The sequence below is a fragment of the Oncorhynchus nerka genome, linkage group LG1 (assembly GCF_034236695.1).
Source record: "Oncorhynchus nerka isolate Pitt River linkage group LG1, Oner_Uvic_2.0, whole genome shotgun sequence".
NCBI lineage: Eukaryota > Metazoa > Chordata > Actinopteri > Salmoniformes > Salmonidae > Oncorhynchus > Oncorhynchus nerka.
Window position 1 is genome coordinate 55,466,381 of NC_088396.1, and position 26,655 is coordinate 55,493,035.

The following is a 26,655-nucleotide window of genomic DNA, read 5'->3' on the forward strand; positions in this document are numbered from 1 at the left end:
CAGGTCTAGGGGCACACAGGTCTAGGGTATCAGCACAGGTTTAGGGCACACAGGTCTAGGGTATCAGCACAGGTTTAGGGGCACACAGGTCTAGGGTATCAGCACAGGTTTAGGGCACACAGGTCTAGGGTATCAGCACAGGTTTAGGGCACACAGGTCTAGGGTATCAGCACAGGTCTAGGGGCACACAGGTCTAGGGTATCAGCACAGGTCTAGGGGCACACAGGTCTAGGGTATCAGCACAGGTCTAGGGGCACACAGGTCTAGGGTATCAGCACAGGTTTAGGGCACACAGGTCTAGGGTATCAGCACAGGTCTAGGGTATCAGCACAGGTTTAGGGCACACAGGTCTAGGGTATCAGCACAGGTTTAGGGCACACAGGTCTAGGGTATCAGCACAGGTCTAGGGGCACACAGGTCTAGGGGCACACAGGTCTAGGGGCACACAGGTCTAGGGGCACACAGGTCTAGGGGCACACAGGTCTAGGGGCACACAGGTCTAGGGTATCAGCACAGGTCTAGGGGCACACAGGTCTAGGGTATCAGCACAGGTCTAGGGGCACACAGGTCTAGGGCACACAGGTCTAGGGGCACACAGGTCTAGGGTATCAGCACAGGTCTAGGGGCACACAGGTCTAGGGCACACAGGTCTAGGGGCACACAGGTCTAGGGTATCAGCACAGGTCTAGGGTATCAGCACAGGTCTAGGGGCACACAGGTCTAGGGGCACACAGGTCTAGGGTATCAGCACAGGTCTATCAGCACAGGTCTAGGGTTCACCAGGTCTCATCCTCTCTATCTTTCTCCACTGGATCCTCTATCATCAGGTCTACTGTCATCCTCAATCTATCAGGTCTACTGTCATCACTCTATATACACAGGTCTAGGTCTACTGTCATCCTCTATATATATATTTTCTACTGTCATCCTCTATCTATCTTTCTCTACTGTCTATATATACTGTCATCCTCTATATATATATTTCTCTACTGTCATCCTCTATCTACTGTCATCCTCTATCTATCTTTCTCTACTGTCATCCTCTATATATATATTTCTCTACTGTCATCCTCTATATATATATTTCTCTACTGTCATCCTCTCTATCTATCTTTCTCTACTGTCATCCTCTATCTATATCTTTCTCTACTGTCATCCTCCACTCTCATCCCTCTCTATCTTTCTCTACTGTCATCCTCTATCTATCTTTCTCTACTGTCATCCTCTATCTTTCTCCACTGTCATCCTCTATATATTTCTCTACTGTCATCCCCCTATCTTTCTCCACTGTCATCCCCCTATCTTTCTCCACTGTCATCCCCCTATCTTTCTCCACTGTCATCCCTATCTATCTTTCTCACTGTCATCTATCTTTCTCTACTGTCATCTTTCTCTACTGTCATCCTCTATATATATTTCTCTACTGTCATCCTCTATATATATTTCTCTACTGTCATCCTCTATATATCTTTCTCTACTGTCATCCTCTAAATTTCTCTACTGTCATCCTCTATATATATATTTCTCTACTGTCATCCTCTAAATCTTTCTCTACTGTCATCCTCTATATTTCTCTACTGTCATCTCCACTGTCATCCTCTCTATCTTTCTCTAAATCTTTTTCTACTGTCATCCTCTCTATATTTCTCTATTGTCATCCTCTATATATATTTCTCTACGTCATCCTCTCTATCTTTCTCTACTGTCATCCTCTATCTTTCTCTACTGTCATCCTCCACTGTCATCCTCTCTATCTTTCTCCACTGTCATCCTCTATATATTTCTCTACTGTCACCCTATATATATATTTCTCTATCTTTCTCTACTGTCATCCTCTCTATCTTTCTCTACTGTCATCCTCTCTATCTTTCTCCACTGTCATCCTCTCTATTTTTTCCACTGTCATCCTCTCTATATTTCTCTATTGTCATCCTCTATATATATTTCTCTACTGTCATCCTCTCTATCTTTCTCTACTGTCATCCTCTATCTTTCTCTACTGTCATCCTCCACTGTCATCCTCTCTATCTTTCTCCACTGTCATCCTCTATATATTTCTCTACTGTCACCCTCTCTATCTTTCTCTACTGTCATCCTCTCTACTCTCTATCTTTCTCTACTGTCATCCTCTCTATCTTTCTCTACTGTCATCCTCTCTATCTTTCTCCACTGTCATCCTCTCTATTTTTTCCACTGTCATCCTCTCTATTTTTTTCCACTGTCATCCTCTCTATCTTTCTCTACTGTCATCCTCTCTATCTTTCTCTACTGTCATCCTCTCTATCTTTCTCCACTGTCATCCTCTCTATTTTTTTCCACTGTCATCCTCTCCACTCATCTATTTTCTCCACTGTCATCCTCTCTATTTTTTCCACTGTCATCCTCTCTATCTTTCTCACTGTCATCCTCTCTATCTTTCTCCACTGTCATCCTCTCTATCTTTCTCTACTGTCATCCTCTCTATCTTTCTCCACTGTCATCCTCTCTATTTTTTTCCACTGTCATCCTCTCTATCTTTTTCCACTGTCATCCTCTCTATTTTTTCCACTGTCATCCTCTCTATCTTTCTCTACTGTCATCCTCTCTATCTTTCTCTACTGTCATCCTCTCTATTTTCTCTACTGTCATCCTCTCTATTTTCTCCACTGTCATCCTCTCTATCATCCTTTTCTCTCTACTGTCATCCTCTCTATTTTCTCCACTGTCATCCTCTCTATTTTCTCCACTGTCATCCTCTCTATCTTTCTCCACTGTCATCCTCTCTATTTTTCTCCACTGTCATCCTCTCTATCTTTCTCCACTGTCATCCTCTCTATTTTTTTCCACTGTCATCCTCTCTATCTTTCTCCACTGTCATCCTCTCTATCTTTCTCTACTGTCATCCTCTCTATTTTCTCCACTGTCATCCTCTCTATTTTCTCCACTGTCATCCTCTCTATTTTCTCCACTGTCATCCTCTCTATTTTCTCCACTGTCATCCTCTCTATCTTTCTCCACTGTCATCCTCTCTATTTTTCTCCACTGTCATCCTCTCTATCTTTCTCCACTGTCATCCTCTCTATTTTTTCCACTGTCATCCTCTCTCTATCTTTCTCCACTGTCATCCTCTCTATTTTTCTCCACTGTCATCCTCTCTATTTTCTCCACTGTGTCATCCTTTCTCCACTGTCATCCTCTCTATTTTCTCCACTGTCATCCTCTCTATCTTTCTCCACTGTCATCCTCTCTATTTTTTCCACTGTCATCCTCTCTATTTTTCTCCACTGTCATCCTCTCTATTTTCTCCACTGTCACCCTCTCTATCTTTCTCTACTGTCATCCTCTCTATATTTCTCCACTGTCATCCTCTCTATCTTTCTCTCCACTGTCATCCTCTCTATTTTTTTCCACTGTCATCCTCTCTATCTTTCTCTACTGTCATCCTCTCTATCTTTCTCCACTGTCATCCTCTCTATCTTTCTCTACTGTCATCCTCTCTATCTTTCTCCGCTGTCATCCTCTCTATCTTTCTCCACTGTCATCCTCTCTATCTTTCTCCACTGTCATCCTCTCTATCTTTCTCCACTGTCATCCTCTCTATCTTTCTCCACTGTCATCCTCTCTCACTCAATACGCTGAAAATTATATTTGTATAATTGTATACTTTTTTTCAGGTGGCTTAAGGGCTTTGAGGACGATCGCCAGGAGACTGATGTTCACTACAACTCTCTGACTGGGGAGGGTAACTTCAACTGGCGCCTGGTGTTCCCCTTTAACTACCTGCCTGCCGAGAAGGTGGTGGTAGTCAGTAAGAGGGGCAGCATCTTCTCCCTGGACAAGACAGAGCAGAAGCTACCGGCCATGTTGGTGATGCAGGTCTGGGACTTTGACAGGCTGTCGTCTGATGATTTCTTGGGTAAGAGAGAGAGAAAGAGACTCTGGTTTGACTCCTTTCCCTGGGCTGTGAAGACAGTAGTCAATTGGGAGGAAGGGGGACAGCTTTATTTCAATGATCACGATCAGGTATTGCTGATTAATCAGGGAAATCAGATCCCAACACGTTTATTTTCCCATTAACACTGTACGAGTGAAACGAGAGTTAAGATGGACGTTTCTCTGTTCTCATACTTCCTGTACGAGTGAAACGAGAGTTAAGATGGACGTTTCTCTGTTCTCATACTTCCTGTACGAGTGAAACGAGCGTTAAGATGGACGTTTCTCCTATCTCATACTTCCTGTACGAGTGAAACTAGAGTTAAGATGGACGTTTCTCCTATCTCATACTTCCTGTACGAGTGAAACGAGAGTTAAGATGGACGTTTCTCCTATCTCATACTTCCTGTACGAGTGAAACGTTAAGATGAAACGAGTGAAGAGTTAAGATGGACGTGTCTCTGTTCTCAGGTACAGTAGAGCTGGACTTACATGGGTTTCCTCGCGGGGCCAAGTCAGCCAAGGCCTGCAAGATGGACATGCTGATGGACAGCATAGAGACGATCTCCATCTTCCAACAGAAGAGGTCCAGGGGCTGGTGGCCCTTTGTCAAGGCCGGGGAACTCACGGTACCAATACCATTCAACACCGTTACTCTGATGGCAACGAGGCTGCTTGCCCTAATGGCTACCCTATTATATAGTGCACCAATGGGGTCTAGTATGTGTCGTGTGGGACGCAGACAAACTCACAAATCAACCTGTAGCCCCCCTTTAACCCCCCCCCCCCCCAATATGATGACAATTTCACCTAGCACAGGACAAGACAAGAGCTTCCACCAAATTGCTTACAACTATCCAACTAACTAAAATGTGTGTCTACTGTCTAGGAGGTAGGGGCTAGGGGTTGTCTACTGTCTAGGAGGAAGGGGCTAGGGGTTGTCTACTGTCTAGGAGGAAGGGGCTAGGGGTTGTCTACTGTCTAGGAGGTAGGGGCTAGGGGTTGTCTACTGTCTAGGAGGAAGGGGCTAGGGGTTGTGTCTACTGTCTAGGAGGAAGGGGCTAGGGGTTGTCTACTGTCTAGGAGGAAGGGGCTAGGGGTTGTCTACTGTCTAGGAGGAAGGGGCTAGGGGTTGTCTACTGTCTAGGAGGAAGGGGCTAGGAGGAAGGGGGGGTTGTCTACTGTCTAGGAGGAAGGGGCTAGGGGTTGTCTACTGTCTAGGAGGAAGGGGCTACTGGGTTCAGGAGGAAGGGGCTAGGGTTGTCTACTGTCTAGGAGGAAGGGGCTAGGGGTTGTGTCTACTGTCTAGGAGGAAGGGGCTAGGGGTTGTCTACTGTCTGGAGGAAGGGGCTAGGGGTTGTCTAGGAGGAAGGGGCTAGGGGTTGTGTCTACTGTCTAGGAGGAAGGGGCTAGGGGTTGTCTACTGTCTAGGAGGAAGGGGCTAGGGGTTGTCTACTGTCTAGGAGGAAGGGGCTAGGGGTTGTGTCTACTGTCTAGGAGGAAGGGGCTAGGGGTTTGTCTACTGTCTAGGAGGAAGGGGCTAGGGGTTGTCTACTGTCTAGGAGGAAGGGGCTAGGGGTTGTCTACTGTCTAGGAGGAAGGGGCTAGGGGTTGTGTACTGTCTAGGAGGAAGGGGCTGGGGCTGTCTACTGTCTAGGAGGAAGGGGCTAGGGGTTGTGTCTACTGTCTAGGAGGAAGGGGCTAGGGGTTGTCTACTGTCTAGGAGGAAGGGGCTAGGGGTTGTCTACTGTCTAGGAGGAAGGGGCTAGGGGTTGTGTCTACTGTCTAGGAGGAAGGGGCTAGGGGTTGTCTACTGTCTAGGAGGAAGGGGCTAGGGGTTGTGTCTACTGTCTAGGAGGAAGGGGCTAGGGGTTGTCTACTGTCTAGGAGGAAGGGGCTAGGGGTCTAGGAGGAAGGGGCTAGGGTTGTCTACTGTCTAGGAGGAAGGGGCTAGGGGTTGTCTACTGTCTAGGAGGAAGGGGCTAGGGGTTGTCTACTGTCTAGGAGGAAGGGGCTAGGGGTTGTGTCTACTGTCTAGGAGGTAGGGGCTAGGGGTTTGTCTACTGTCTAGGAGGAAGGTAGGGGCTAGGGGTTTGTCTACTGTCTAGGAGGAAGGGGCTAGGGGGTTGTCTACTGTCTAGGAGGAAGGGGCTAGGGGTTGTCTACTGTCTAGGAGGAAGGGGCTAGGGGTTGTGTCTACTGTCTAGGAGGAAGGGGCTAGGGGTTGTGTCTACTGTCTAGGAGGAAGGGGCTAGGGGTTGTCTACTGTCTAGGAGGAAGGGGCTAGGGGTTGTCTACTGTCTAGGAGGAAGGGGCTAGGGGTTTGTCTACTGTCTAGGAGGAGGGGCTAGGGGTTGTCTACTGTCTAGGAGGAAGGGGCTAGGGGTTGTCTACTGTCTAGGAGGAAGGGGCTAGGGGTTGTGTCTACTGTCTAGGAGGAAGGGGCTAGGGGTTGTGTCTACTGTCTAGGAGGAAGGGGCTAGGGGTTGTGTCTACTGTCTAGGAGGAAGGGGCTAGGGGTGTCTACTGTCTAGGAGGAAGGGGCTAGGGGTTGTGTCTACTGTCTAGGAGGAAGGGGCTAGGGGTTGTCTACTGTCTAGGAGGAGGGGCTAGGGGTTGTGTCTACTGTCTAGGAGGAAGGGGCTAGGGGTTGTCTACTGTCTAGGAGGTAGGGGCTAGGGGTTTGTCTACTGTCTAGGAGGAAGGGGCTAGGGGTTGTGTCTACTGTCTAGGAGGAAGGGGCTAGGGGTTGTCTACTGTCTAGGAGGAAGGGGCTAGGGGTTTGTCTCTAGTCTAGGAGGAAGGGGCTAGGGAAGGGGTTGTGTCTACTGTCTAGGAGGAAGGGGCTAGGGGTTGTCTACTGTCTAGGAGGAAGGGGCTAGGGGTTGTCTACTGTCTAGGAGGAAGGGGCTAGGGGTTTGTCTACTGTCTAGGAGGAAGGGGCTAGGGGTTGTGTCTACTGTCTAGGAGGAAGGGGCTAGGGGTTGTCTACTGTCTAGGAGGAAGGGGCTAGGGGTTGTCTACTGTCTAGGAGGAAGGGGCTAGGGGTTGTGTCTACTGTCTAGGAGGAAGGGGCTAGGGGTTGTGTCTACTGTCTAGGAGGAAGGGGCTAGGGGTTGTGTCTACTGTCTAGGAGGAAGGGGCTAGGGGTTGTGTCTACTGTCTAGGAGGAAGGGGCTAGGGGTTGTGTCTACTGTCTAGGGAAGGGGCTAGGGGTTGTGTCTACTGTCTAGGAGGAAGGGGCTAGGGGTTGTCTACTGTCTAGGAGGAAGGGGCTAGGGGTTGTGTCTACTGTCTAGGAGGAGGCTAAGGGGCTAGGGGTTTGTCTACTGTCTAGGAGGAAGGGGCTAGGGGTTGTGTCTACTGTCTAGGAGGAAGGGGGCTAGGGGTTGTGTCTACTGTCTAGGAGGAAGGGGCTAGGGGTTGTCTACTGTCTAGGAGGAAGGGGCTAGGGGTTTGTCTACTGTCTAGGAGGAAGGGGCTAGGGGTTGTGTCTACTGTCTAGGAGGAAGGGGCTAGGGTTGTCTACTGTCTAGGAGGAAGGGGCTAGGGGTTGTCTACTGTCTAGGAGGAAGGGGCTAGGGGTTGTCTACTGTCTAGGAGGAAGGGGCTCACTGTCTAGGAGGAAGGGGTTGTCTACTGTCTAGGAGGAAGGGGCTAGGGGTTGTCTACTGTCTAGGAGGAAGGGGCTAGGGGTTGTCTACTGTCTAGGAGGAAGGGGCTAGGGGTTGTGTCTACTGTCTAGGAGGAAGGGGCTAGGGGTTGTCTACTGTCTAGGAGGAAGGGGCTACTGTCTAGGAGGGGTTGTGTCTACTGTCTAGGAGGAAGGGGCTAGGGGTTGTCTACTGTCTAGGAGGTAGGGGCTAGGGGTTGTGTCTACTGTCTAGGAGGAAGGGGCTAGGGGTTGTGTCTACTGTCTAGGAGGAAGGGGCTAGGGGTTGTGTCTACTGTCTAGGAGGAGGGGCTAGGGGTTGTCTACTGTCTAGGAGGAAGGGGCTAGGGGGGTCTACTTGGAAGGGGCTACTGTCTAGGAGGAAGGGGCTAGGGGTTGTGTCTACTGTCTAGGAGGAAGGGGCTAGGGGTTGTGTCTACTGTCTAGGAGGAAGGGGCTAGGGGTTTGTCTACTGTCTAGGAGGAAGGGGCTAGGGGTAGGGGTTGTCTACTGTCTAGGAGGAAGGGGCTAGGGGTTGTCTACTGTCTAGGAGGAAGGGGCTAGGGGTTGTCTACTGTCTAGGAGGAAGGGGCTAGGGGTTGTCTACTGTCTAGGAGGAAGGGGCTAGGGGTTGTCTACTGTCTAGGAGGAAGGGGCTACTGTCTAGGAGGAAGGGGGTTGTGTCTACTGTCTAGGAGGAAGGGGCTAGGGGTTTGTCTACTGTCTAGGAGGAAGGGGCTAGGGGTTGTGTCTACTGTCTAGGAGGAAGGGGCTAGGGGTTGTGTCTACTGTCTAGGAGGAAGGGGCTAGGGGTTGTGTCTACTGTCTAGGAGGAAGGGGCTAGGGGTTGGTCTACTGTCTAGGAGGTAGGGGCTAGGGGTTGTCTACTGTCTAGGAGGTAGGGGCTAGGGGTTGTCTACTGTCTAGGAGGAAGGGGCTAGGGGTTGTGTCTACTGTCTAGGAGGAAGGGGCTAGGGGTTGTCTACTGTCTAGGAGGAAGGGGCTAGGGGTTGTCTACTGTCTAGGAGGAAGGGGCTAGGGGTTGTCTACTGTCTAGGAGGAAGGGGCTAGGGGTTGTCTACTGTCTAGGAGGAAGGGGCTAGGGGTTGTCTACTGTCTAGGAGGAAGGGGCTGTCTAGGAGGGTTGTTGTCTACTGTCTAGGAGGAAGGGGCTAGGGGTTGTCTACTGTCTAGGAGGAAGGGGCTAGGGGTTGTCTACTGTCTAGGAGTTAGGGCTAGGGGTTGTCTACTGTCTAGGAGGAAGGGGCTAGGGGTTGTCTACTGTCTAGGAGGAAGGGGCTAGGGGTTGTCTACTGTCTAGGAGGAAGGGGCTAGGGGTTGTCTACTGTCTAGGAGGAAGGGGCTAGGGGTTGTGTCTACTGTCTAGGAGGAAGGGGCTAGGGGTTTGTCTACTGTCTAGGAGGAAGGGGCTAGGGGTTGTCTACTGTCTAGGAGGAAGGGGCTAGGGGTTGTGTCTACTGTCTAGGAGGAAGGGGCTAGGGGTTGTGTCTACTGTCTAGGAGGAAGGGGCTAGGGGTTGTGTCTACTGTCTAGGAGGAAGGGGCTAGGGGTTGTGTCTACTGTCTAGGAGGAAGGGGCTAGGGGTTGTCTACTGTCTAGGAGGAAGGGGCTAGGGGTTGTGTCTACTGTCTAGGAGGAAGGGGCTAGGGGTTGTCTACTGTCTAGGAGGAAGGGGCTAGGGGTTGTCTACTGTCTAGGAGGAAGGGGCTAGGGGTTGTGTCTACTGTCTAGGAGGTAGGGGCTAGGGGTTGTCTACTGTCTTGGAGGAAGGGGCAAGGGGTTGTGTCTACTGTCTAGGAGGAAGGGGCTAGGGGTTTTGTCTACTGTCTAGGAGGAAGGGGCTAGGGGTTGTGTCTACTGTCTAGGAGGAAGGGGCTAGGGGTTGTCTACTGTCTAGGAGGAAGGGGCTAGGGGTTGTCTACTGTCTAGGAGGAAGGGGCTAGGGGTTGTGTCTACTGTCTAGGAGGAAGGGGCTAGGGGTTGTGTCTACTGTCTAGGAGGAAGGGGCTAGGGGTTGTGTCTACTGTCTAGGAGGTAGGGGCTAGGGGGGTTGTGTCTACTGTCTAGGAGGAAGGGGCTAGGGGTTGTCTACTGTCTAGGAGGAAGGGGCTAGGGGTTGTCTACTGTCTAGGAGGAAGGGGCTAGGGGTTGTCTACTGTCTAGGAGGAAGGGGCTAGGGGTTGTCTACTCACTGTCTAGGAGGAAGGGGCTAGGGGTTGTCTACTGTCTAGGAGGAAGGGGCTAGGGGTTGTGTCTACTGTCTAGGAGGAAGGGGCTAGGGGTTGTGTCTACTGTCTAGGAGGAAGGGGCTAGGGGTTGTCTACTGTCTAGGAGGAAGGGGCTAGGGGTTGTCTACTGTCTAGGAGGAAGGGGCTAGGGGTTGTGTCTACTGTCTAGGAGGAAGGGGCTAGGGGTTGTGTCTACTGTCTAGGAGGAAGGGGCTAGGGGTTGTCTACTGTCTAGGAGGAAGGGGCTAGGGGTTGTCTACTGTCTAGGAGGAAGGGGCTAGGGGTTGTCTACTGTCTAGGAGGAAGGGGCTAGGGGTTGTGTCTACTGTCTAGGAGGAAGGGGCTAGGGGTTGTCTACTGTCTAGGAGGAAGGGGCTAGGGGTTGTCTACTGTCTAGGAGGAAGGGGCTAGGGGTTGTCTACTGTCTAGGAGGAAGGGGCTAGGGGTTGTCTACTGTCTACTGTCTAGGAGGAAGGGGCTAGGGGTTTGTCTACTGTCTAGGAGGAAGGGGCTAGGGGTTGTCTACTGTCTAGGAGGAAGGGGCTAGGGGTTGTCTACTGTCTAGGAGGAAGGGGCTAGGGGTTGTCTACTGTCTAGGAGGAAGGGGCTAGGGGTTGTCTACTGTCTAGGAGGAAGGGGCTAGGGGTTGTCTACTGTCTAGGAGGAAGGGGCTAGGAGGAAGGGGCTAGGGGTTGTCTACTGTCTAGGAGGAAGGGGCTAGGGGTTGTCTACTGTCTAGGAGGAAGGGGCTAGGGGTTGTGTCTACTGTCTAGGAGGAAGGGGCTAGGGGTTGTCTACTGTCTAGGAGGAAGGGGCTAGGGGTTGTCTACTGTCTAGGAGGAAGGGGCTAGGGGTTGTGTCTACTGTCTAGGAGGTAGGGGCTAGGGGTTGTCTACTGTCTACTGTCTACTGTCTAGGAGGAAGGGGCTAGGGGTTGTCTACTGTCTTAGGGGTGTCTACTGTCTAGGAGGAAGGGGCTAGGGGTGTCTACTGTCTAGGAGGAAGGGGCTAGGGGTTGGGGTTGTCTACTGTCTAGGAGGAAGGGGCTAGGGGTTGTCTACTGTCTAGGAGGAAGGGGCTAGGGGTTGTCTACTGTCTAGGAGGAAGGGGCTAGGGGTTGTGTCTACTGTCTAGGAGGAAGGGGCTAGGGGTTGTGTCTACTGTCTAGGAGGAAGGGGCTAGGGGTTGTCTACTGTCTAGGAGGAAGGGGCTAGGGGTTGTCTACTGTCTAGGAGGAAGGGGCTAGGGGTGTTGTCTAGGGGCTGTCTAGGAGGAAGGGGCTAGGGGTTGTCTACTGTCTAGGAGGAAGGGGCTAGGGGTTGTGTCTACTGTCTAGGAGGAAGGGGCTAGGGGTTGTCTACTGTCTAGGAGGAAGGGGCTAGGGTTGTGTCTACTGTCTAGGAGGAAGGGGCTAGGGGTTGTGTCTACTGTCTAGGAGGAAGGGGCTAGGGGTTGTGTCTACTGTCTAGGAGGTAGGGGCTAGGGGTTGTCTACTGTCTAGGAGGAAGGGGCTAGGGGTTGTGTCTACTGTCTAGGAGGAAGGGGCTAGGGGTTGTGTCTACTGTCTAGGAGGAAGGGGCTAGGGGTTGTCTACTGTCTAGGAGGAACTGTCTAGGAGGAAGGGGCTAGGGGTTGTCTACTGTCTAGGAGGAAGGGGCTAGGGGTTGTCTACTGTCTAGGAGGAAGGGGCTAGGGGTTTGTCTACTGTCTAGGAGGAAGGGGCTAGGGGTTGTCTACTGTCTAGGAGGAAGGGGCTAGGGGTTTGTCTACTGTCTAGGAGGAAGGGGCTAGGGATTTGTCTACTGTCTAGGAGGAAGGGGAGGAAGGGGCTAGGGGTTGTCTACTGTCTAGGAGGAAGGGGCTAGGGGTTGTCTACTGTCTAGGAGGAAGGGGCTAGGGGTTGTCTACTGTCTAGGAGGAAGGGGCTAGGGTTGTGTCTACTGTCTAGGAGGAAGGGGCTAGGGGGTTGTCTACTGTCTAGGAGGAAGGGGCTAGGGGTTGTCTACTGTCTAGGAGGAAGGGGCTAGGGGTTGTCTACTGTCTAGGAGGAAGGGGCTAGGGGTTGTCTACTGTCTAGGAGGAAGGGGCTAGGGGTTGTGTCTACTGTCTAGGAGGAGGGGCTAGGGGGAAGGGGCTAGGGGTTGTTGTCTACTGTCTAGGAGGAAGGGGCTAGGGGTTGTGTCTACTGTCTAGGAGGAAGGGGCTAGGGGTTGTCTACTGTCTAGGAGGAAGGGGCTAGGGGTTGTCTACTGTCTAGGAGGAAGGGGCTAGGAAGGGGCTAGGGGTTGTCTACTGTCTAGGAGGAAGGGGCTAGGGGTTGTGTCTACTGTCTAGGAGGAAGGGGTGTGTCTACTGTCTAGGAGGAAGGGGTTTGTCTACTGTCTAGGAGGAAGGGGCTAGGGGTTGTCTACTGTCTAGGAGGAAGGGGCTAGGGGTTGTCTACTGTCTAGGAGGAAGGGGCTAGGGGTTGTGTCTACTGTCTAGGAGGAAGGGGCTAGGGGTTGTGTCTACTGTCTAGGAGGAAGGGGCTAGGGGTTGTCTACTGTCTAGGAGTTAGGGGCTAGGGGGGTTGTCTACTGTCTAGGAGGAAGGGGCTAGGGGTTGTCTACTGTCTAGGAGGAAGGGGCTAGGGGTTGTCTACTGTCTAGGAGGAAGGGGCTAGGGGTTGTCTACTGTCTAGGAGGAAGGGGCTAGGGGTTGTCTACTGTCTAGGAGGAAGGGGCTAGGGGTTGTCTACTGTCTAGGAGGAAGGGGCTAGGGGTTGTCTACTGTCTAGGAGGAAGGGGCTAGGGGTTGTCTACTGTCTAGGAGGAAGGGGCTAGGGGTTGTCTACTGTCTAGGAGGAAGGGGCTAGGGGTTGTCTACTGTCTAGGAGGAAGGGGCTAGGGGTGTGTCTACTGTCTAGGAGGAAGGGGCTAGGGGTGTGTCTACTGTCTAGGAGGAAGGGGCTAGCGGGTTGTGTCTACTGTCTAGGAGGAAGGGGCTAGGGGTTGTCTACTGTCTAGGAGTTAGGGCTAGGGGTTGTCTACTGTCTAGGAGGAAGGGGCTAGGGGTTGTGTCTACTGTCTAGGAGGAAGGGGCTAGGGTCTAGGAGGAAGGGGCTAGGGGTTGTCTACTGTCTAGGAGGAAGGGGCTAGGGGTTGTTGTCTAGAGGAACTGTCTAGGAGGAAGGGGCTAGGGGTTGTCTACTGTCTAGGAGGAAGGGGCTAGGGGTTGTCTACTGTCTAGGAGGAAGGGGCTAGGGGTTGTGTCTACTGTCTAGGAGGAAGGGGCTAGGGGTTGTGTCTACTGTCTAGGAGGAAGGGGCTAGGGGTTGTCTACTGTCTAGGAGGAAGGGGCTAGGGGTTGTCTACTGTCTAGGAGGAAGGGGCTAGGGGTTGTCTACTGTCTACTGTCTAGGAGGAAGGGAGGGGTTGTGTCTACTGTCTAGGAGGAAGGGGCTAGGGGTCTAGGAGGAAGGGGCTAGGGGTTGTCTACTGTCTAGGAGGAAGGGGCTAGGGGTTGTCTACTGTCTAGGAGGAAGGGGCTAGGGGTTGTCTACTGTCTAGGAGGAAGGGGCTAGGGGTTGTCTACTGTCTAGGAGGAAGGGGCTAGGGGTTGTTGTCTACTGTCTAGGAGGAAGGGGCTAGGGGTTGTCTACTGTCTAGGAGGAAGGGGCTAGGGGTTGTCTACTGTCTAGGAGGAAGGGGCTAGGGGTTGTCTACTGTCTAGGAGGAAGGGGCTAGGGGTTGTCTACTGTCTAGGAGGAAGGGGCTAGGGGTTGTCTACTGTCTAGGAGGAAGGGGCTAGGGGGTTGTCTACTGTCTAGGAGGAAGGGGCTAGGGGTTGTCTACTGTCTAGGAGGAAGGGGCTAGGGGTTGTCTACTGTCTAGGAGGAAGGGGCTAGGAGGAAGGGGGGTTGTCTACTGTCTAGGAGGAAGGGGCTAGGGGTTGTCTACTGTCTAGGAGGAAGGGGCTAGGGGTGTCTACTGTCTAGGAGGAAGGGGCTAGGGGTTGTCTACTGTCTAGGAGGAAGGGGCTAGGGGTTGTCTACTGTCTAGGAGGAAGGGGCTAGGGGTTGTCTACTGTCTAGGAGGAAGGGGCTAGGGGTTGTCTACTGTCTAGGAGGAGGAAGGGGCTAGGGGTTGTGTCTACTGTCTAGGAGGAAGGGGCTAGGGGTTGTGTCTACTGTCTAGGAGGAAGGGGCTAGGGGTTGTGTCTACTGTCTAGGAGGAAGGGGCTAGGGGTTGTGTCTACTGTCTAGGAGGAAGGGGCTAGGGGTTGTGTCTACTGTCTAGGAGGAAGGGGCTAGGGGTTGTGTCTACTGTCTAGGAGGAAGGGGCTAGGGGTTGTCTACTGTCTAGGAGGAAGGGGCTAGGGGTTGTCTACTGTCTAGGAGGAAGGGGCTAGGGGTTGTCTACTGTCTAGGAGGAAGGGGCTAGGGGTTGTCTACTGTCTAGGAGGAAGGGGCTAGGGGTTGTCTACTGTCTAGGAGGAAGGGGCTAGGGGTTGTGTCTACTGTCTAGGAGGAAGGGGCTAGGGGTTGTCTACTGTCTAGGAGGTAGGGGCTAGGGGTTGTCTACTGTCTAGGAGGAAGGGGTTAGGGGTTGTCTACTGTCAACTGTCGTTATTTGAGATTCAGGGGCGGTAACATGTTTTGGTGGTTGTCTCCAGGGGAAAGTAGAGGCGGAGTTCCACCTGGTGACATCAGAGGAGGCAGAGAAGAATCCGGTTGGTCGAGCCCGCAAGGAGCCTGAACCCCTGGAAAAACCCAAGTATGATCTGCATTTTTTATTGGCTAATTACAAAACGATTCTATCAACCCTATTCTTCTCTCTAGCCGTCCATACAAGTAAGTCCTCCTCCTGCTTCACGAACCCGTTTAACTGCAGATCTAGGACCAGTTTTATAATTTAGCTCATAGTAAATAGGATTACATAGAGAGCGGGAGACCTGATCCTATATCAGCAGCTCTACTCTGAGCCCTGTTTAAAGTGTTTTTCTCTCTCTCTCCCATCTCTAGCCGTCCAGACACGTCATTCTCGTGGTTTGTGAACCCTTTTAAGTGCTTCTTCCACCTGATCTGGAGGAACTATAAGAAGTACATCATCATCGCTCTGGTTCTGCTCATCACAGCTCTGTTCATCGCCCTGCTGCTCTACACCCTGCCAGCAGCCATCTCACAGAAGATAGTCAATGGTTAACACACTGCACTACCACAGCTGACTGACTAGCTGGCTGACTGAATAGCTGGCTGACTGAATAGCTGGCTGACTGAATAGCTGGCTGACTGAATAATTGGCTGACTGTCAGGTCTAGGCTGACTGACTGACTGGCTGACTGGCTAGGTTGTCTACTGACTAGGAGCTGACTGACCAGGGGTTGACTCACTGACCAGCTAGGGCTTGTCTACTGTCTGAGGAAGGGGCTGACTGACCAGCTGACTGACTGACCAGCTAGGGGTTGACTGACTAGCTAGGCTGAGGGACCAGCTGACTTGTCTGACTGTCTAGGAGGAAGGGGCTAGGGTTGACTGTCAGGGGCTGACTGACTAGCTGGCTGACTGACTAGCTGGCTGACTGACTAGCTGACTGACCAGCTGACTGACCAGCTGGCTGACTGACCAGCTGACTGACTGACCAGCTGACTGACCAGCTGACTGACCAGTTGTGTCTACTGACCAGCTGACTGAAGGGGAGGGGTTGTCTAAATCAAGGACAGGGTCAGGGGTTGTGTCTAATCTAGGAAGGGGCAGGGTTGTGGACTGAATCTATAGAAAGGGGCTAGGGTTGTTACTAACTCAGGAGGAAATGATGTTGTCTAATATCAGAATAGGGGCTAGGGGTTGTCTATTAACATTTATTTAGGTAGTTGCAGAAAGGTATGTCTACTTTTAGATTCAACAATATTGACTAAGTTTGCCCAAGGGAAAAAAAATTCACTACAGTACCCTCCATGTTATTCAGTACAGTACCCTCCATGTTATTCAGTACAGTACCCATGTTATTCAGATTCAGGGCCCATGTTATTCAGTTGTCTCCATGTTATTCAGTACAGTACCACCTGTTATTCAGTACAGTACCCATGTTATTCAGCACAGTACGCCTCCATGTTATTCAGTACAGTCTCCATTTTAAGCTACAGTACCCATGTTATTCAGTACAACCCTCCATGTTATTCAGTACAGTACCCTCCATGTTATTCAGTACAGTCCTCCTCCATGTTATTCACAGAACCTCCATGTTATGCAGATCAGGATCCATGTTATCATTACAGCTCCATGTTATTACAGTACAGACCTCCATCCTATTCAGCAGTACCTCCATGTTATTCAGTACAGTATCCATTTCTCTCTCTCCATGTTATTCAGTACAGTCATCCTGTTGGTCAGTATCCATTTATTCAGTACTTCTTCCATGTTATTCAGAAGTACATCCATGTTATTCAGCTACATACCTCCATGTTATTCAGTACAGCCCTCCATGTTATTCACCCTACAGTAGCCATCTCATGTTACAGAAGATAGTCCATGTTATTCACTGCACTACCCAGCCATGTTATTCAGCTGACAGTACCCTCCATGTTATTCAGTACAGTAGCTCCATGTTATTCAGTACAGACTCCATGTTATTCAGTACAGTACCCTCCATGTTATTCAGTACAGTATCCATGTTATTCAGTACAGTACCCTCCATGTTATTCAGTGACAGTATCCTCCAGCTGTTATTCTGACAGCTGGCATGTTACAGTACCAGCTGACTCCTCTGACTGACCATTCAGACAGCTACCCTCCATGTTATTCAGACAGACCCTCCATGTTATGACTGACAGTATCCTCCAGTTATTCAGTACCAGCTGGCCTCCATGTTATTCAGTACAGTACCTCCATGTTATTCAGTACAGTATCCTCCATGTTATTCAGTGACAGTACCCTCCATGTTATTCAGCTGACAGTACCAGCTCCATGTTATTCAGTACAGTACCTCCAGTTATTCATAATCTCCATGTTATTCAGTACAGTATCCATGTTATTCAGTACAGTACCCTCCATGTTATTCAGTACAGTATCTCCATGTTATTCATACAGTATTCCATGTTATTCAGTACAGTACCCTCCATGTTATTCAGTACAGTACCCTCCATGTTATTCAGTACAGTATCCATGTTATTCAGTAATATTACAGTTTGCCTCCATGTTATTCAGTACAGTACCCTCCATGTTATTCAGTACAGTACCCTCCATGTTATTCAGTACAGTATCCTCCATGTTATTCAGTACAGTACCCTCCATGTTATTCAGTACAGTACCCTCCATGTTATTCAGTACAGTACCTCCATGTTATTCAGTACAGTACCCTCCATGTTATTCAGTACAGTACCCTCCATGTTATTCAGTACAGTACCCTCCATGTTATTCAGTACAGTATCCTCCATGTTATTCAGTACAGTATCCATGTTATTCAGTACAGTACCCTCCATGTTATTCAGTACAGTATCCATGTTATTCAGTACAGTATCCATGTTATTCAGTACAGTACCCTCCATGTTATTCAGTACAGTATCCATGTTATTCAGTACAGTACCCTCCATGTTATTCAGTACAGTACCCTCCATGTTATTCAGTACAGTATCCTCCATGTTATTCAGTACAGTACCCTCCATGTTATTCAGTACAGTACCCTCCATGTTATTCAGTACAGTACCCTCCATGTTATTCAGTACAGTATCCTCCATGTTATTCAGTACAGTATCCTCCATGTTATTCAGTACAGTACCCTCCATGTTATTCAGTACAGTACCCTCCATGTTATTCAGTACAGTACCCTCCATGTTATTCAGTATCCTCCAGTACCCTCCATGTTATTCAGTATCCAGTACCCTCCATGTTATTCAGTACAGTACCCTCCATGTTATTCAGTACAGTACCCTCCATGTTATTCAGTCCAGTATTCCTCCATGTTATTCAGTACAGTACCCTCCATGTTATTCAGTACAGTACCCTCCATGTTATTCAGTACAGTACCCTCCATGTTATTCAGTACAGTATCCAGTACAGTACCCTCCATGTTATTCAGTACAGTACCCTCCATGTTATTCAGTACAGTACCCTCCATGTTATTCAGTACAGTACCCTCCATGTTATTCAGTACAGTACCCTCCATGTTATTCAGTACAGTACCCTCCATGTTATTCAGTACAGTACCCTCCATGTTATTCAGTACAGTACAGTCCTCCATGTTATTCAGTACAGTACCCTCCATGTTATTCAGTACAGTACCCTCCATGTTATTCAGTACAGTACCCTCCATGTTATTCAGTACAGTACCCTCCATGTTATTCAGTACAGTACCCTCCATGTTATTCAGTACAGTACCCTCCATGTTATTCAGTACAGTACCCTCCATGTTATTCAGTACAGTATCCATGTTATTCAGTACAGTACCCTCCATGTTATTCAGTACAGTACCCTCCATGTTATTCAGTACAGTACCCTCCATGTTATTCAGTACAGTACCCTCCATGTTATTCAGTACAGTACCCTCCATGTTATTCAGTACAGTACCCTCCATGTTATTCAGTACAGTATCCATGTTATTCAGTACAGTATCCATGTTATTCAGTACAGTACCCTCCATGTTATTCAGTACAGTACCCTCCATGTTATTCAGTACAGTATCCATGTTATTCAGTACAGTACCCTCCATGTTATTCAGTACAGTACCCTCCATGTTATTCAGTACAGTACCCTCCATGTTATTCCATGTACAGTACCCTCCATGTTATTCAGTACAGTATCCTCCATGTTATTCAGTACAGTACCCTCCATGTTATTCAGTACAGTATCCTCCATGTTATTCAGTACAGTACCCTCCATGTTATTCAGTACAGTACCCTCCATGTTATTCAGTACAGTACCCTCCATGTTATTCAGTACAGTATCCATGTTATTCAGTACAGTATCCATGTTATTCAGTACAGTACCCTCCATGTTATTCAGTACAGTATCCATGTTATTCAGTACAGTACCCTCCATGTTATTCAGTACAGTACCCTCCATGTTATTCAGTACAGTACCCTCCATGTTATTCAGTACAGTATCCTCCATGTTATTCAGTACAGTACCCTCCATGTTATTCAGGACAGTATCCATGTTATTCAGTACAGTACCCTCCATGTTATTCAGTACAGTACCCTCCATGTTATTCAGTACAGTATCCTCCATGTTATTCAGTACAGTATCCTCCATGTTATTCAGTACAGTATCCATGTTATTCAGTACAGTACCCTCCATGTTATTCAGTACAGTACCCTCCATGTTATTCAGTACAGTACCCTCCATGTTATTCAGTACAGTACCCTCCATGTTATTCAGTACAGTACCCTCCATGTTATTCAGTACAGTACCCTCCATGTTATTCAGTACAGTATCCTCCATGTTATTCAGTACAGTATCCTCCATGTTATTCAGTACAGTATCCATGTTATTCAGTACAGTACCCTCCATGTTATTCAGTACAGTATCCATGTTATTCAGTACAGTATCCATGTTATTCAGTACAGTACCCTCCATGTTATTCAGTACAGTATCCTCCATGTTATTCAGTACAGTATCCTCCATGTTATTCAGTACAGTACCCTCCATGTTATTCAGTACAGTACCCTCCATGTTATTCAGTACAGTACCCTCCATGTTATTCAGTACAGTACCCTCCATGTTATTCAGTACAGTATCCTCCATGTTATTCAGTACAGTACCCTCCATGTTATTCAGTACAGTACCCTCCATGTTATTCAGTACAGTATCCATGTTATTCAGTACAGTATCCTCCATGTTATTCAGTACAGTACCCTCCATGTTATTCAGTACAGTACCCATGTTATTCAGTACAGTATCCTCCATGTTATTCAGTACAGTACCCTCCATGTTATTCAGTACAGTACCCTCCATGTTATTCAGTACAGTACCCTCCATGTTATTCAGTACAGTACCCTCCATGTTATTCAGTACAGTATCCTCCATGTTATTCAGTACAGTACCCTCCATGTTATTCAGTACAGTACCCTCCATGTTATTCAGTACAGTACCCTCCATGTTATTCAGTACAGTACCCTCCATGTTATTCAGTACCCTCCATGTTATTCAGTACAGTACCCTCCATGTTATTCAGTACAGTATCCATGTTATTCAGTACAGTACCCTCCATGTTATTCAGTACAGTACCCATGTTATTCAGTACAGTACCCTCCATGTTATTCAGTACAGTACCCTCCATGTTATTCAGTACAGTACCCATGTTATTCAGTACAGTATCCATGTTATTCAGTACAGTACCCTCCATGTTATTCAGTACAGTACCCTCCATGTTATTCAGTACAGTACCCTCCATGTTATTCAGTACAGTATCCTCCATGTTATTCAGTACAGTACCCTCCATGTTATTCAGTACAGTATCCATGTTATTCAGTACAGTACCCTCCATGTTATGATCCTAGCAGTTATTCATGTAGTGTGTATATTTCTAGACATGTAAGGATGGTCAATGTCTCTATTTTAACATTAATAAAGAATTGTTGTACACAAAAAACACATTTTGGGGTTATTTTTTTGTTAGCAAATTAAATAATTATTAGGCTGTTATACTAAAATAAAAGCACATTTAAATAGATTTATCTTAGACAGTTAGATAATTATGCGTTCACACAATTCCATGTGAAAGATCTCATGTTATTAGCCAGAAGTAATAGGTTGTGTCCCATAAGTCAAAGTGTTCCCGAGGAAGCCAAAAAGGCCCTTGTCCAAAGTAGAGCACCACATAGGGAATAGATGCCTTACAATACTCTACACATAGGGAATAGATGCCTTACAATACTCAACAAAAGTGTACTCTGATTGGATCTCCTGTTACTGGTAGAGTAGACCTGGTACTGTTGTTCTCCTGTTACTGGTAGAGTAGACCTGGTACCGTTGTTCTCCTGTAGAGTAGACCTGGTACTGTTGTTCTCCTGTAGAGTAGACCTGGTACTGTTGTTCTCCTGTTACTGGTAGAGTAGACCTGGTACCGTTGTTCTCCTGTAGAGTAGACCTGGTACCGTTGTTCTCCTGTAGAGTAGACCTGGTACTGTTGTTCTCCTGTAGAGTAGACCTGGTACTGTTGTTCTCCTGTAGAGTAGACCTGGTACTGTTGTTCTCCTGTAGAGTAGACCTGGTACTGTTGTTCTCCTGTTACTGGTAGAGTAGACCTGGTACCGTTGTTCTCCTGTAGTGTAGACCTGGTACTGTTGTTCTCCTGTAGAGTAGACCTGGTACTGTTGTTCTCCTGTAGAGTAGACCTGGTACTGTTGTTCTCCTGTAGAGTAGACCTGGTACTGTTGTCTCTAGAGTAGACCTGGTACTGTTGTTCTCCTGTTAGTAGAGACCTGGTACTGTTGTTCTCCTGGTACTGTTGTTCTCCTGTAGAGTAGACCTGGTACTGTTGTTCTCCTGTAGAGTAGACCTGGTACTGTTGTTCTCCTGTAGAGTAGACCTGGTACTGTTGTTCTCCTGTAGAGTAGACTTGGTACTGTTGTTCTCCTGTAGAGTAGACCTGGTACTGTTGTTCTCCTGTAGAGTAGACCTGGTACTGTTGTTCTCCTGTAGAGTAGACCTGGTACTGTTGTTCTCCTGTAGAGTAGACCTGGTACTGTTGTTCTCCTGTAGAGTAGACCTGGTACTGTTGTTCTCCTGTAGAGTAGACCTGGTACTGTTGTTCTCCTGTAGAGTAGACCTGGTAATGTTGTTCTCCTGTAGAGTAGACCTGGTACTGTTGTTCTCCTGTAGAGTAGACCTGGTACTGTTGTTCTCCTGTAGAGTAGACCTGGTACTGTTGATCTCCTGTAGAGTAGACCTGGTACTGTTGTTCTCCTGTAGAGTAGACCTGGTACTGTTGTTCTCCTGTAGAGTAGACCTGGTACTGTTGTTCTCCTGTAGAGTAGACCTGGTACTGTTGTTCTCCTGTTACTGTTAGAGTAGACCTGGTACTGTTGTTCTCCTGTAGAGTAGACCTGGTACTGTTGTTCTCCTGTAGAGTAGACCTGGTACTGTTGTTCTCCTGTAGAGTAGACCTGGTACTGTTGTTCTCCTGTAGAGTAGACCTGGTACTGTTGTTCTCCTGTAGAGTAGACCTGGTACTGTTGTTCTCCTGTAGAGTAGACCTGGTACTGTTGTTCTCCTGTAGAGTAGACCTGGTACTGTTGTTCTCCTGTAGAGTAGACCTGGTACTGTTGTTCTCCTGTAGAGTAGACCTGGTACTGTTGTTCTCCTGTAGAGTAGACCTGGTACTGTTGTTCTCCTGTTACTGGTACAGCTCTGAGTCAGTCAGTGAGAGGCCCTGCTGTGAGGATGATATCATGACAGGCTCCATCATATTGTGTCCTCCGTGTTGTCCCAGCATTAGAGAGGAGGAGTTGAACTGCAGAGGAGGGTAGTTAACATTACTAGCCCCAGTCTCACAGTGACTTCTGTTGTACAAAAAACTGTTGTTGTACTGCGATTGAGAGATGGCAGCACGGTTCCTCTGCGGAGTCTGAGTGGGGCCTGTGGTTTTGTGCTGTGTGTGTTGGCTAATCGGGCTATGATTCGCCAGCCCACTGTTCCCCTGACCCAGACCAGGTCCAGCCTGGTGTTGTGTCTGGCTCATCTGAGTCAGTTGGCAGGCCTGCAGCTTCCTCTTGGCTCTCCAGCGGGCCACTCTGAGCCGGGTCTTCTCCCGTCTCTCCTTCACCAGGTCAGCTAAGAGAGGCTGGGGAAGGTTCTTCTCCATCTCCCTCCGACGGGTCTGGCTCCTCCTCCTCAGCTCAGTTCGTCTCATTTTAAACTCCTCGTACAGACTCAGGTCTTTGGGCCACGGACGCACCATCGGCCTGGGAGCAACTCCTCGTGACATGGACATCGCTGGCTGGGACAGCCCATCTTGAGAATGAAGAGGACAGACAACAAGTCATTAGTTCAGGTGTATAATATGTAGCCTGGTTCCAGATCTGTTTGTGCTGTCTGGCCAAGTCCTCTGGTAATAGGATCATAGGACTTGGCTATACAACACAAACAGATCTGGGACCAGGCTAGGTAACATCCTACTGAACTGACACACAGTAACAACAACACAGCAGAACGTTACTCTACTCACATGTACAAGGGCTGGCTGAGCTGAACACTGTGTGCTCTGTTAATGTCCTCTGGCTCTGTGAGGAAAGGGAAGCTGTCCTCTCTCTCTGGCCCTGTGAGGGTACTGTCCTCTCTCTCTGGCCCTGTGAGGGTACTGTCCTCTCTCTCTGGCCCTGTGAGGGTACTGTCCTGTGACAGTCCAGGAGGCTCCCCTGAGTGTGCCTGTCTAAAAGGTTGCCCTGGGAGTTGAGGACCTCAGCAGCCAGGTTGAACAGCAAACTCTCAACGTCCTCCGGTTCCTGCTTGATACAGATGATCTCCACCTCGGCCTCCTCCTCTTTCACCTGGAGCTGAGGCTGGGCACTCCCAGCAGCCATGGTGGCAAAGCAATCTGCTCCGTCAGTCCTTGGTGGGGAGAGGACCAGCTGGTCCCCAGGGTCTGTGCTGGTCTCTGGTGGCTGTGTAATGATGGTCCACTCAGCCTGACACTCTTCTTCCTCCTCCCTCCTCTGGCTCTCATCAGACACCTCGGGGTCCAGGGGGGCTGGGGGCTCCTCTGGAGAGATAGAGAGGTAACATGGTGGTCAACCAACACAGGGAGAATATAGAGGGATATACTACGTCTCAGTCACTAGGGCCGTACTGGGTCAGTCACTAGGGCCGTACTGGGTCTCAGTCACTAGGGCCGTACTGGGTCTCAGTCACTAGGGCCGTACTGGGTCTCAGTCACTAGGGCCGTACTGGGTCTCAGTCACTAGGGCCGTACTGGGTCTCAGTCACTAGGGCCGTACTGGGTCTCAGTCAATAGGGCCATCAATTTACATATTCAAGCAAAAACTGAAAAATACCCATACATACTCAACAAAGCATATTTTATTTTACCTTTCAAAGGTTCCAGGTGCTCTGATGAACTGTTTATTGCAGAGACAGGGGTGATCAATGATGGGCTCTCCAGAGCTTGTGAGACCGTGGCAGTCAGGTCATCATGGTTGTCAAACGATGACGATGATGATGTGGCCCTTATAATATTCTCAGAAGGTTGGGAGGATCTGGCCAAGTTATCAGAGGGTAGAGCGATAGTGATTTGATTCCTTGACTGTACGTTTCCATTTGTAATGGCAACGTGGGTGTTGGTAACCGTCCTTCTCTGTGGTTGTGATAAACCAGAGGACTGTGCTGCCTCGGATGCAGCCGCTGAGGAACAGTGAGGTCTATGCGGATCCGAATGACCGAATGCTGTACTCTGGTTGGTCTGGTAAGTGGCAGAGTGCTCCTGCTGCCTGGCACTCAGAGCGTTCATGTACTTCCGCATTGTCTTCATCTGAGATCGGGATATGTCCAGCATCTGTCTGATGCTCTCGGTCTCTTTTTCTTTTGCTGCGACCTCCCTCTTCAGCTCGTCGAATTTAATACCGACCACCTTCAGCATCTCCCCTAACACCGTCTCAACAGCGGCACTCACCGCTCTCTCTATCACGGTACCCATCTGGCCCTGCATTAGGGAAACTGTTAGACTGATATCCATTTTTTTTCTTTACTTTTATAAATATTTTAATATCTTAATAACATCGGAGGTCAAATATCATAGTCAGTCGTCCTCCGTGAGCTGTTTAGCTAGCGACTGATTGTTGCTAATGTCGAGATAGCTAGCTAGCTACCGTCGTAGCAAGCTGACATCATCACCATGCTCCAAAGATCTAACTAAACAAGACTATTGGATCGTTTTTCATTGTTTGCAAAGTGATTCAACAAGAACGTGCCTAGATCATTTCTAAACTAATCAAATTGAAGCGTTTCCTGCTTCTTCGGACCCATGTAAACAAAGATATTCTTCATTTGATATTTCCTGTGTTTCATCAAATGCGTCCGTCATCTCTGGTGGTTTAAGTTCCGGGAAGGAACAATACATATTTGATGACCAACACAAACTGGTTGAATCACAATTGTTTCAACGTAATTTGTCGACGTATTGTGATGTGGAATCTATGTGAATTATACTTTGGATTAGTAATCAACTGTTGTTTTGATGGTGAAATTACAATCACAGTATTATATCAATGGTAACCAATTTTCAATATAGTATCAACATAGTATTTCAACCTTGTATAAAATATGTTGAATTTGTACCAACATCAGATCTTCAACGTTATATCCACTACCAAAAAACAAATAGGCTGGACAGCACCTCCTACTCTACAACTATCTATTTGGTCTCCCATCCAGGGTTTTAACCTGCTTAACTGGGATATTTATCACTGACTACTGTCAATGTGTTATCTTTCAAAATAATTATTGAGAGATCTCTTGATAACTTAAAAGATTCACTATTGTTATCAAGGTCAATCCAAAGGGTAGATTTAACAGATCAAATTAAATGTACAGTAAACCATACTTTATATATAATCAATTCAACTATTTAGGCCTATATTATATATTATATATTATATATTGCATTAGGGAAGTCATCAACAGCTACTGTTTCAATTCAACTAAAAATAGACTAGCTTTGGCTGATTTGAAATTGGATATTCAAGTTAATAATTAATATGTTGGATTCATATCTCTATCTCAACCAAATATCAATGTTAAAGAATAGGACTAAATTAAACGTTAAAGTGTATTTTGTAGTCCTAATCTTCAAATTAGATGTTTGGATGAGATGGATATGTGAATCTAACGTATCAATTCTTAGTTTGTAGTACAAACTGGATATTAAATAGTCTTTGGTTGTCAACATGGATAGTTCCATCTGAGACACTGACTTAGTTTGGCTTTAATTCCAGTTTGTCTACAAATTCATAATTAATTTGTTGGATTCATGTCTCCATCTCAACTTAAAAATCACAGTTAAAGAACAGAACTAAATCAAACTTGAAGTCCTATTCTTTCATTTAGATATTTGGTTGCGTTGACAACTAAACAAAACAATCTATATTACTTTTGTAATACAGTTTAATAGACTAAAGTTCAGACTATTTTACAAACGAATGTAAGAGTATTTATTCGACCTTAAAATGAGTATCATCCATGGCCATATTTGGAAGTTCCTGTAACTATAAATGTCTTCTTATGTCGTCATAGAAAGCGTGCAGGTCTGTGGAGATCTTCACAATTACTGTCATAGTCTGTGCAGAATCTCCAACAGCATTTACCATGTGCAGTATGTACTTGAAATGTAATCTCAACTCTAATCCAGTTCATTTGGTTGTGCTGTTATATGAAGCACAGTGGAAACACATTCATTTGTTGTATAAATACAAAATATCTGACCATTTATTCCCACTTTGAAACTTGGTTGTGCTTTTAAATGGTTGAATGCATAGCGATAACACATTTTGGGAATTCAACAGGCTTTTTGATTGGGTGAAAATAGGTTCAAATCTTCATTGATCAACACCAAATATTACACACGTTTCCAGGTTGGAATGATGTGGTGTGCCTACTGGGTAAAAAAGGTTTGCTGTGCAAATTCTGGATTTATTAGGCTTAATATAATGTTGTTTGCTAAAAATGTGAATTTAAAGTTGCATTTAGTCACATAGGAGTACTTGACTTTAAAGCATAGTGATATACTTTGCTCTCAGTGGAAGTAGGTAGGCCTATACCCTGACACATGACTGTTGACTCCTATATGGCTTTAGACACACATCAAGGCTTGTTTTGGAAAATATATATATATATATTTCACCTTTATTTAACCAGGTAGGCCAGTTGAGAACACC

General features: G+C 47.8%; 3 protein-coding genes and 1 pseudogene across 3 annotated transcripts in view; 3 read left to right on the forward strand and 1 right to left on the reverse strand.

Moving 5' to 3' along the window:
* Positions 1 to 15,138, forward strand: part of fer1l6 (fer-1 like family member 6) — an 82,356-nt gene extending 67,218 nt beyond the window's left edge. The window contains 4 exon segments of the mRNA XM_065018448.1: positions 3,654 to 3,895; positions 4,384 to 4,541; positions 14,467 to 14,567; positions 14,816 to 15,138. Of these exon segments, the coding sequence (XP_064874520.1) occupies positions 3,654 to 3,895; positions 4,384 to 4,541; positions 14,467 to 14,567; positions 14,816 to 14,996 (682 nt within the window). The 3' untranslated portion in view covers positions 14,997 to 15,138.
* A 1,816-nt stretch (positions 15,139 to 16,954) lies between these two features.
* Positions 16,955 to 18,545, forward strand: LOC135571772 (dynein heavy chain-like; the record flags this gene model as incomplete). Its single annotated transcript, XM_065018486.1, is given in 3 exon segments — positions 16,955 to 17,122; positions 17,125 to 17,659; positions 17,845 to 18,545. Coding segments are annotated over 3 exon segments (1,404 nt in total), but the record flags the coding sequence as incomplete, so codon positions are not given.
* Positions 18,546 to 18,641: 96 nt separating this feature from the next.
* Positions 18,642 to 20,413, forward strand: LOC135571773 (dynein heavy chain-like; annotated as a pseudogene).
* Positions 20,414 to 22,044: 1,631 nt separating this feature from the next.
* si:ch211-67e16.4 (uncharacterized) lies at positions 22,045 to 24,804 on the reverse strand. The gene is made up of 3 exons (XM_029654898.2): positions 23,816 to 24,804; positions 22,956 to 23,489; positions 22,045 to 22,741 (listed from the first exon to the last, which is right to left on the reverse strand). The coding sequence occupies exons 1-3, from the start codon at positions 24,456 to 24,458 to the stop codon at positions 22,125 to 22,127; spliced, it is 1,794 nt and encodes a 597-aa protein (XP_029510758.1). The 5' UTR covers positions 24,459 to 24,804; the 3' UTR covers positions 22,045 to 22,124.
* Between the last annotated feature and the right edge of the window lie 1,851 nt (positions 24,805 to 26,655).

Bases quoted from the DNA above. Each gene is read 5' to 3' on its own strand.
- si:ch211-67e16.4 (XM_029654898.2), bottom strand. From the start codon at position 24,458: ATGGATATCAGTCTAACAGTTTCCCTAATGCAGGGCCAGATGGGTACC. The intron at 23,490-23,815 runs GTAAAATAAAAT...CTATCTCTCCAG, and splicing joins GCACCTGGAACCTTTGAAAG to AGGAGCCCCCAGCCCCCCTG. The intron at 22,742-22,955 runs GTGAGTAGAGTA...TTCATTCTCAAG, and splicing joins CTCAGCCAGCCCTTGTACAT to ATGGGCTGTCCCAGCCAGCG.